The sequence below is a fragment of the Eleginops maclovinus genome, chromosome 11 (assembly GCF_036324505.1).
Source record: "Eleginops maclovinus isolate JMC-PN-2008 ecotype Puerto Natales chromosome 11, JC_Emac_rtc_rv5, whole genome shotgun sequence".
NCBI lineage: Eukaryota > Metazoa > Chordata > Actinopteri > Perciformes > Eleginopidae > Eleginops > Eleginops maclovinus.
The window spans coordinates 424,310-435,168 of record NC_086359.1 but is presented as its reverse complement, the minus strand read 5'-3'; the positions used below and the strand labels follow the sequence as shown (position 1 = coordinate 435,168).

Here is a 10,859-nt window from a genome sequence, read left to right as displayed (position 1 = left end):
CCGGGAGAAGACTACAGCTCCCTCAATGCCAAGCTGTGTCACCTTATTACAGATGGTGAGTTTAACGTGGTTTGGTGGAAGAGGTTTTCTCAGAACTTATTAAAGTCTACGTGTTTTTATTTTGGCCCCTCAGGGCCTCCGTATAGAGCCTCATCACTGCAGAGAGAGAGAGACAGTGTGAGAGCTGTCTGTCTCTGTGAGAGAACATATCTCTCCGCTCAGACTTTCCCACATCAACTCCTGGACCATAAAAGGACTCGGAGGTCTGGGCTCTCTGGGCTCAGTCTCCCGGACAGGAGCTCCTCCGGCTGGCTGCACAGGGACCAGGACCCACCTGCTCCCAGTCTGGATCACTTGACCCTCTGAAGAGGAGATCTGAAGCTCCTCAAACGGAGGGAGGTTTATCTCTGCACCATGAGTGTGTGGACTAACGGATCCTCCTCGGAGATTCTTGCCGGGAAGGAGGCTCCTCTGCCGGGCTCCAACTCCTCCTTCCCCCCCACTCTGAAGCTGGTCCGGGCGGTGCCGGTCGGCCTGGTATTGGGATCCTTCATCCTGTTCGCCATCGTGGGGAACACCCTGGTCATCCTGTCGGTGGTCTGCAATCGACACCTGCGCACCCCCACCAACTACTTCATCATCAACCTGGCCATCGCCGACCTCCTGCTGGGAACCACCGTGCTGCCGGTGTCCGCCACTCTGGAGGTCAGTGAACACACCTGACATATAATATATATATAATATATATATATAATATATGTATAATATATGTATATAATATATATTGTATATAATATACAATATATATTATATATAATATATATTATATACAATATATTATACATAATATATATATATTGTATATATATTATGTATAATATATTGTATATATATATTATATATATACAATATATATATATTATACATAATATATATATATTGTATATATATTATGTATAATATATTGTATATATATATTATATATATACAATATATATAATATATATATATTGTATATATATTATATATATATACAATATATATTATATATAATATATAATATAATATATATATATTATATATATATTATATATATATTATATACAATATATATATTATATATAATATATATTGTATATTATATATAATATATAATATATAATTTTATGATCAGATGTACCTTTATTAATCCCTGTGGGGAAATTCAGTGGTTTAAGCCGCAACAGAATAAGAGTGAAGAGCAGGACAGTGTGGTTCACACCGGATAATAAAACAGAAATGAAATGATGAAAATGATGTACAGGTAAGTATCTGTTACGACAAAAAAAGGAATTAAGGACTTCATAAAAACATCTAAACATTTTGTATCCGGATTGTTAAATATATTTAAATTGATTGATACGGCTAAAAGTCTCTGTGCAGAGAGCAGCTGGCTGTGCAGCCCGGTTACTGCCAGGGGGTCTCATGGTGAACCCCTTGCTGTGCAGCCCGGTTACTGTCAGGGGGTCTCATGGTGAACCCCTTGCTGTGCAGTCCGGTTACTGTCAGGGGGTCTCATGGTGAACCCCTTGGTGTGCAGCCCAGTTACTGTCAGGGGGTCTCATGGTGAACCCCTTGCTGTGCAGCCCGGTTACTGTCAGGGGGTCTCATGGTGAACCCCTTGCTGTGCAGCCCGGTTACTGTCAGGGGGTCTCATGGTGAACCCCTTGCTGTGGAGCCCGGTTACTGTCAGGGGGTCTCATGGTGAACCCCTTGCTGTGCAGCCCGGTTACTGTCAGGGGGTCTCATGGTGAACCCCTTGCTGTGCAGTCCGGTTACTGTCAGGGGGTCTCATGGTGAACCCCTTGCTGTGCAGCCCGGTTACTGTCAGGGGGTCTCATGGTGAACCCCTTGCTGTGCAGTCCGGTTACTGTCAGGGGGTCTCATGGTGAACCCCTTGGTGTGCAGCCCGGTTACTGTCAGGGGGTCTCATGGTGAACCCCTTGCTGTGGAGCCCGGTTACTGTCAGGGGGTCTCATGGTGAACCCCTTGCTGTGCAGCCCGGTTAATGTCAGGGGGTCTCATGGTGAACCCCTTGCTGTGCAGCCCAGTTACTGTCAGGGGGTCTCATGGTGAACCCCTTGGTGTGCAGCCCGGTTACTGTCAGGGGGTCTCATGGTGAACCCCTTGGTGTGCAGCCCGGTTACTGTCAGGGGGTCTCATGGTGAACCCCTTGCTGTGCAGCCTGGTTAATGTCAGGGGGTCTCATGGTGAACCCCTTGCTGTGCAGCCCGGTTACTGTCAGGGGGTCTCATGGTGAACCCCTTGCTGTGCAGTCCGGTTACTGTCAGGGGGTCTCATGGTGAACCCCTTGGTGTGCAGCCCAGTTACTGTCAGGGGGTCTCATGGTGAACCCCTTGCTGTGCAGCCCGGTTACTGTCAGGGGGTCTCATGGTGAACCCCTTGCTGTGCAGCCCGGTTACTGTCAGGGGGTCTCATGGTGAACCCCTTGCTGTGGAGCCCGGTTACTGTCAGGGGGTCTCATGGTGAACCCCTTGCTGTGCAGCCCGGTTACTGTCAGGGGGTCTCATGGTGAACCCCTTGCTGTGCAGTCCGGTTACTGTCAGGGGGTCTCATGGTGAACCCCTTGCTGTGCAGCCCGGTTACTGTCAGGGGGTCTCATGGTGAACCCCTTGCTGTGCAGTCCGGTTACTGTCAGGGGGTCTCATGGTGAACCCCTTGGTGTGCAGCCCGGTTACTGTCAGGGGGTCTCATGGTGAACCCCTTGCTGTGGAGCCCGGTTACTGTCAGGGGGTCTCATGGTGAACCCCTTGCTGTGCAGCCCGGTTAATGTCAGGGGGTCTCATGGTGAACCCCTTGCTGTGCAGCCCAGTTACTGTCAGGGGGTCTCATGGTGAACCCCTTGGTGTGCAGCCCGGTTACTGTCAGGGGGTCTCATGGTGAACCCCTTGGTGTGCAGCCCGGTTACTGTCAGGGGGTCTCATGGTGAACCCCTTGGTGTGCAGCCCAGTTACTGTCAGGGGGTCTCATGGTGAACCCCTTGGTGTGCAGCCCAGTTACTGTCAGGGGGTCTCATGGTGAACCCCTTGGTGTGCAGCCCGGTTACTGTCAGGGGGTCTCATGGTGAACCCCTTGGAGTGCAGTCTGAGGGCTACAGGCTCAAAGGAGTTCCCCAGCTGTTAGTGCTGTGCCGAGGTGGGAGGAGTCTGTGGCTGAACGTACTCCTCATCTTCACTAGCTCTGCATGGACGGGGGGAGGGGGGGGGTTATCCAGAATACTGTGCAGGTTCCTCCTCGTCCTCCCCTCAGCCACCTCCTCCAGATTGTCCAGTTTAACTCCAACTACAGAGCTAGCCTTCCTCACCAGCTTGTTCAGCCTGTCAGCGTCCCTTTGGTTGGTGTTCCCCCCCCAGCACAAAGAACAGCACACTGGCCCCCACAGACCGGTAGAGCGTCTAGAGAACGCGCTGGATCACTGGGTGTTTCAGGTTCCCCCTGTCCCTGCAGGTCCTGGATCACTGGGTGTTTCCCCCTGTCCCTGCAGGTCCTGGATCACTGGGTGTTTCAGGTTCCTCCTGTCCCTGCAGGTCCTGGATCACTGGGTGTTTCAGGTTCCCCCTGTCCCTGCAGGTCCTGGATCACTGGGTGTTTCAGGTTCCTCCTGTCTGCAGGTCCTGGATCACTGGGTGTTTCCCCCTGTCCCTACAGGTCCTGGATCACTGGGTGTTTCAGGTTCCCCCTGTCCCTGCAGGTCCTGGATCACTGGGTGTTTCAGGTTCCTCCTGTCTGCAGGTCCTGGATCACTGGGTGTTTCAGGTTCCTCCTGTCCCTGCAGGTCCTGGATCACTGGGTGTTTCAGGTTCCTCCTGTCTGCAGGTCCTGGATCACTGGGTGTTTCAGGTTCCCCCTGTCCCTGCAGGTCCTGGATCACTGGGTGTTTCAGGTTCCCCCTGTCCCTGCAGGTCCTGGATCACTGGGTGTTTCAGGTTCCCCCTGTCCCTGCAGGTCCTGGATCACTGGGTGTTTCAGGTTCCCCCTGTCCCTGCAGGTCCTGGATCACTGGGTGTTTCAGGTTCTTCCTGTCCCTGCAGGTCCTGGATCACTGGGTGTTTCAGGTTCCTCCTGTCCCTGCAGGTCCTGGATCACTGGGTGTTTCAGGTTCTTCCTGTCCCTGCAGGTCCTGGATCACTGGGTGTTTCAGGTTCCTCCTGTCTGCAGGTCCTGGATCACTGGGTGTTTCAGGTTCCCACTGTCCCTACAGGTCCTGGATCACTGGGTGTTTCAGGTTCCTCCTGTCTGCAGGTCCTGGATCACTGGGTGTTTCAGGTTCCCCCTGTCTGCAGGTCCTGGATCACTGGGTGTTTCAGGTTCTTCCTGTCCCTGCAGGTCCTGGATCACTGGGTGTTTCAGGTTCCTCCTGTCTGCAGGTCCTGGATCACTGGGTGTTTCAGGTTCTTCCTGTCCCTGCAGGTCCTGGATCACTGGATGTTTCAGGTTCCTCCTGTCTGCAGGTCCTGGATCACTGGGTGTTTCAGGTTCTTCCTGTCCCTGCAGGTCCTGGATCACTGGGTGTTTCAGGTTCCTCCTGTCTGCAGGTCCTGGATCACTGGGTGTTTCAGGTTCCCACTGTCCCTGCAGGTCCTGGATCACTGGATGTTTCAGGTTCCTCCTGTCTGCAGGTCCTGGATCACTGGGTGTTTCAGGTTCCTCCTGTCCCTGCAGGTCCTGGATCACTGGGTGTTTCAGGTTCCTCCTGTCTGCAGGTCCTGGATCACTGGGTGTTTCAGGTTCCCCCTGTCCCTGCAGGTCCTGGATCACTGGGTGTTTCAGGTTCCCCCTGTCCCTACAGGTCCTGAATCACTGGGTGTTTCAGGTTCCTCCTGTCCCTGCAGGTCCTGGATCACTGGGTGTTTCAGGTTCCTCCTGTCTGCAGGTCCTGGATCACTGGGTGTTTCAGGTTCCCCCTGTCCCGGCAGTCCTGGATCACTGGGTGTTTCAGGTTCCCCCTGTCCCTACAGGTCCTGGATCACTGGGTGTTTCAGGTTCCCCCTGTCCCGGCAGTCCTGGATCACTGGGTGTTTCAGGTTCCCCCTGTCCCGGCAGTCCTGGATCACTGGGTGTTTCAGGTTCCCCCTGTCCCTGCAGGTCCTGGATCACTGGGTGTTTCAGGTTCCTCCTGTCTGCAGGTCCTGGATCACTGGGTGTTTCAGGTTCCTCCTGTCCCTGCAGGTCCTGGATCACTGGGTGTTTCAGGTTCCTCCTGTCTGCAGGTCCTGGATCACTGGGTGTTTCAGGTTCCCCCTGTCCCTGCAGGTCCTGGATCACTGGGTGTTTCAGGTTCCTCCTGTCTGCAGGTCCTGGATCACTGGGTGTTTCAGGTTCCTCCTGTCCCTGCAGGTCCTGGATCACTGGATGTTTCAGGTTCCTCCTGTTTGCAGGTCCTGGATCACTGGGTGTTTCAGGTTCCCCCTGTCCCTGCAGGTCCTGGATCACTGGGTGTTTCAGGTTCCTCCTGTCTGCAGGTCCTGGATCACTGGGTGTTTCAGGTTCCTCCTGTCCCTGCAGGTCCTGGATCACTGGATGTTTCAGGTTCCTCCTGTTTGCAGGTCCTGGATCACTGGGTGTTTCAGGTTCCCCCTGTCCCTGCAGGTCCTGGATCACTGGATGTTTCAGGTTCCTCCTGTCTGCAGGTCCTGGATCACTGGGTGTTTCAGGTTCCTCCTGTCCCTGCAGGTCCTGGATCACTGGATGTTTCAGGTTCCTCCTGTCTGCAGGTCCTGGATCACTGGGTGTTTCAGGTTCCCCCTGTCCCTGCAGGTCCTGGATCACTGGGTGTTTCAGGTTCCTCCTGTCCCTGCAGGTCCTGGATCACTGGGTGTTTCAGGTTCCCCCTGTCCCTACAGGTCCTGGATCACTGGGTGTTTCAGGTTCCTCATGTCCCTGCAGGTCCTGGATCACTGGGTGTTTCAGGTTCCCCCTGTCCCTACAGGTCCTGGATCACTGGGTGTTTCAGGTTCCCCCTGTCCCTACAGGTCCTGGATCACTGGGTGTTTCAGGTTCCCCCTGTCCCTACAGGTCCTGGATCACTGGGTGTTTCAGGTTCCCCCTGTCCCTACAGGTCCTGGATCACTGGGTGTTTCAGGTTCCTCCTGTCCCTGCAGGTCCTGGATCACTGGGTGTTTCAGGTTCCTCCTGTCCCTGCAGGTCCTGGATCACTGGGTGTTTGGCCGTGTGTTCTGCGATGTCTGGGCGGCGCTGGACGTCCTCTGCTGCACGGCGTCCATCATGTCTCTGTGCGTCATCTCCATCGACCGGTACATCGGGGTCCGGCGCCCGCTGCAGTACCCCAGCATTGTGACGGAAAAGCGGGCGCTGCTCGCCATGCTGGCCGTCTGGATCCTCGCCATCATCATCTCCATCGGGCCGCTGTTCGGCTGGAAGCAGCCGCCGTCACAGGTACGCAGATTACCCATCATGCAGCAGTGAAACTTCTGATCCCTGAAACTAGTTTTTGTCAACCCACAGGACGACTCGGTGTGCCGAATCACGGAGGAACCGTTCTACGCTCTGTTCTCCTCGCTCGGATCCTTCTACTTCCCGCTCTTCGTCATCCTCTTCATGTACTTCCGGGTCTACGTTGTGGCCAAACGCACCACCAGGAACCTGGAGGCCGGCATGATGAGGGAGTGGCAGGCGGGTTCCCAGGAGCTCACGCTGAGGATCCACTGCAGGAACCAGAACCAGAACCAGGACCCGGGTCGCAGCGCTCTAAGCCTCAAACTGATGAAGTTCTCCCGAGAGAAGAAGGCGGCGAAGACGCTGGGCGTCGTAGTCGGGATGTTCATCCTCTGCTGGCTGCCCTTCTTCCTCGCCCTGCCCATCGGTACGTCCAGAAACTATCATATGAACAACAATAATAACATCGAATAATAACAATAACAACAACAATAATAACAACAACAATAACAACAACAATAATAATAACAACAATGACAACAACAATAATAACAACAACAATAATAACAACAACAACAATAATAACAACAACAATAATAACAACAACAATAATAACAACAACAATAATAACAACAACAATAATAACAACAATAATAACAACAACAATATGCTGCTTCCTAAAAACGCTGCTGTTGGTGTTTCTGACTGACCCGCAGTAAGACTCCGACTCCCAGAAGGCCTCGGTTTTAATATCAGCCGGTGATCCTCCTGTTGACTCAAATCACAAACGGAGTCAGAGTTTACTCAGAGAGAATTCCTGATGGAAAACACGTCCATCCCCTTCATCCAGTTCCCTCTGATCCGTCCACAAACTCTGGGAACACTTCAAGAGTCATTCTGAGTCTCTTTGAAGTCATTCTGAGTCTCTTTGAAGTCTCTTTGAAGTCTCTTTGAAGTCTCTCTGAAGTCTCTCTGAAGTCTCTCTGAAGTCTCTTTAAGTCTCTTTGAGTCTCTTTGAAGTCTCTTTGAAGTCTCTTTAAGTCTCTTTAAGTCTCTTTGAAGTCTCTTTGATGTCTCTTTGATGTCTCTTTGAAGTCTCTTTGAAGTCTCTCTGAAGTCTCTTTGAAGTCTCTTTGAAGTCTCTTTAAGTCTCTTTGAAGTCATTTGGGTCTGATTGAAGTCACTTTGCAGTCTATGAGTCTCTTTGATGTCTCTTTGAGTCTCATTGAAGTCTCTCTGAAGTCTCTCTGAAGTCTCTTTAAGTCTCTTTGAGTCTCTTTGAAGTCTCTTTAAGTCTCTTTGAAGTCACTTTGCAGTCTATGAGTCTCTTTGAAGTCTCTTTGAAGTCTCTCTGAAGTCTCTCTGAAGTCTCTCTGAAGTCTCTTTGAGTCTCTTTGAAGTCTCTTTGAGTCTCTTTAAGTCTCTTTAAGTCTCTTTGATGTCTCTTTGATGTCTCTTTGAGTCTCATTGAAGTCTCTTTAAGTCTCTTTGAAGTCTCTTTAAGTCTCTTTGAAGTCTCTTTGATGTCTCTTTGAGTCTCATTGAAGTCTCTTTAAGTCTCTTTGAAGTCTCTTTGAGTCTCATTGAAGTCTCTTTGATGTCTCTTTGAGTCTCATTGAAGTCTCTTTAAGTCTCTTTGAAGTCTCTTTGAGTCTCATTGAAGTCTCTTTGATGTCTCTTTGAGTCTCTTTAAGTCTCTTTAAGTCTCTTTGATGTCTCTTTGATGTCTCTTTGAGTCCCATTGAAGTCTCTTTAAGTCTCTTTGAGGTCTCTTTAAGTCTCTTTGAAGTCTCTTTGATGTCTCTTTAAGTCTCTTTAAGTCTCTTAAAGTCTCTTTGAAGTCTCTTTAAGTCTCTTTGAAGTCTCTTTGATGTCTCTTTGAAGTCTCTTTAAGTCTCTTTGAAGTACTTTGCAGTCTATGAGTCTCTTAAAGTCTCTTTGAAGTCTCTTTAAGTCTCTTTGAAGTCTCTTTGATGTCTCATTGAAGTCTCTTTAAGTCTCTTTGAAGTACTTTGCAGTCTATGAGTCTCTTTGAAGTCTCTTTGAGTCTCATTGAAGTCTCTCTGAAGTCTCTCTGAAGTCTCTTTAAGTCTCTTTGAGTCTCTTTGAAGTCTCTTTGAAGTCTCTTTGAAGTCTCTCTGAAGTCTCTTTAAGTCTCTTTGAGTCTCTTTGAAGTCTCTTTGAAGTCTCATTGAAGTCTCTTTAAGTCTATTTAAGTCTCTTTAAGTCTCTTTGAAGTCTCTTTGATGTCTCTTTGAGTCTCATTGAAGTCTCTTTAAGTCTCTTTAAGTCTCTTTGAGTCTCTTTGAAGTCTCTTTGAGTCTCTTTGAAGTCTCTTTAAGTCTCTTTGAAGTCTCTTTAAGTCTCTTTAAGTCTCTTTGATGTGTCTTTGAGTCTCATTGAAGTCTCTTTAAGTCTCTTTGAAGTCTCTTTAAGTCTCTTTGAAGTCTCTTTGATGTCTCTTTGAGTCTCATTGAAGTCTCTTTAAGTCTCTTTGAAGTCTCTTTGATGTCTCTTTGAGTCTCATTGAAGTCTCTTTAAGTCTCTTTGAAGTCTCTTTAAGTCTCTTTGAAGTCTCTTTGATGTCTCTTTGAGTCTCTTTAAGTCTCTTTGAAGTACTTTGCAGTCTATGAGTCTCTTTGAAGTCTCTTTGAGTCTCATTGAAGTCTCTCTGAAGTCTCTCTGAAGTCTCTTTAAGTCTCTTTGAGTCTCTTTGAAGTCTCTTTAAGTCTCTTTGAGTCTCTTTGAAGTCTCTTTGAAGTCTCTTTGAAGTCTCTCTGAATTCTCTTTGAGTCTCTTTGAGTCTCTTTGAAGTCTCTTTAAGCCTCTTTAAGTCTCTTTAAGTCTCTTTGAGTCTCTTTGAAGTCTCTTTGACGTCTCTTTGAAGTCTCTTTGATGTCTCTTTGAGTCTCATTGAAGTCTCTTTGATGTCTCTTTGAGTCTCTTTGAAGTCTCTTTAAGTCTCTTTAAGTCTCTTTAAGTCTCTTTGAGTCTCTTTGAAGTCTCTTTGACGTCTCTTTGAAGTCTCTTTGATGTCTCTTTGAGTCTCTTTGAAGTCTCTTTAAGTCTCTTTAAGTCTCTTTAAGTCTCTTTGAAGTCTCTTTGATGTCTCTTTGAGTCTCATTGAAGTCTCTTTAAGTCTCTTTGAAGTCTCTTTGATGTCTCTTTGAGTCTCATTGAAGTCTCTTTAAGTCTCTTTAAGTCTCTCTGAAGTCTCTTTGAAGTCTCTTTAAGTGTCTTTGAAGTCTCTTTGAAGTCTCTTTAAGTCTCTTTAAGTCTCTCTGAAGTCTCTTTAAGTCTCTCTGAAGTCTCTTTGACGTCTCTTTAAGTCTCTTTAAGTCTCTCTGAAGTCTTTTTAAGTCTCTTTAAGTCTCTTTAAGTCTCTTTGAGTCTCTTTGAAGTCTCTTTGACGTCTCTTTGAAGTCTCTTTAAGTCTCTTTGAAGTCATTTGGGTCTCTTTGAAGTCACTTTGCAGTCTATGAGTCTCTTTGATGTCTCTTTGAGTCTCATTGAAGTCTCTCTGAAGTCTCCTTGAAGTCTCTTTAAGTCTCTTTAAGTCTCTTTGAAGTCTCTTTAAGTCTCTTTAAGTCTCTTTGAAGTCTCTTTAAGTCTCTTTAAGTCTCTTTAAGTCTCTTTAAGTCTCTTTGAAGTCTCTTTAAGTCTCTTTGAGTCTCTTTAAGTCTCTTTGAGTCTCTTTGAAGTCTCTGTGAAGTCTCTTTAAGTCTCTTTAAGTCTTTTTGAGTCTCTTTGAAGTCTCTTTGAAGTCTCTTTAAGTCTCTTTGAAGTCTCTTTAAGTCTCTCTGAAGTCTCTTTAAGTCTTTTTGAGTCTCTTTAAGTCTCTTTGAAGTCTCTTTGAGTCTCTTTGAAGTCTCTTTAAGTCTCTTTGAAGTCTCTTTAAGTCTCTTAGAAGTCTCTTTAAGTCTCTCTGAAGTCTCTTTGAGGTCTCTTTAAATCTCTTTGAGTCTCTTTGAAGTCTCTTTAAGTCTCTTTGAAGTCTCTCTGAAGTCTCTCTGAAGTCTCTTTAAGTCTCTTTGAGTCTCTTTGAAGTCTCTCTGAAGTCTCTTAAAGTCTCTTTAAGTCTTTTTGAGTCTCTTTGAAGTCTCTTTGAAGTCTCTTTAAGTCTCTTTGAAGTCTCTTTAAGTCTCTCTGAAGTCTCTTTAAGTCTTTTTGAGTCTCTTTAAGTCTCTTTGAAGTCTCTTTGAGTCTCTTTGAAGTCTCTTTAAGTCTCTTTGAAGTCTCTTTAAGTCTCTTAGAAGTCTCTTTAAGTCTCTCTGAAGTCTCTTTGAGGTCTCTTTAAATCTCTTTGAAGTCTCTCTGAAGTCTCTCTGAAGTCTCTTTAAGTCTCTTTGAGTCTCTTTGAAGTCTCTCTGAAGTCTCTCTGAAGTCTCTTTAAGTCTCTTTGA

General features: G+C 47.5%; 1 protein-coding gene across 1 annotated transcript in view; it reads left to right on the top strand.

Annotated features, from left to right (window-relative positions):
* The first annotated feature begins 414 nt into the window (after positions 1 to 414).
* Positions 415 to 10,859, top strand: part of LOC134872123 (alpha-1A adrenergic receptor-like) — a 13,328-nt gene continuing 2,883 nt past the window's right edge. The window contains exons 1-3 of the mRNA XM_063895274.1: positions 415 to 705; positions 6,205 to 6,456; positions 6,526 to 6,883. Of these exons, the coding sequence (XP_063751344.1) occupies positions 415 to 705; positions 6,205 to 6,456; positions 6,526 to 6,883 (901 nt within the window). The remainder of the gene's footprint in view (positions 706 to 6,204; positions 6,457 to 6,525; positions 6,884 to 10,859) is intronic.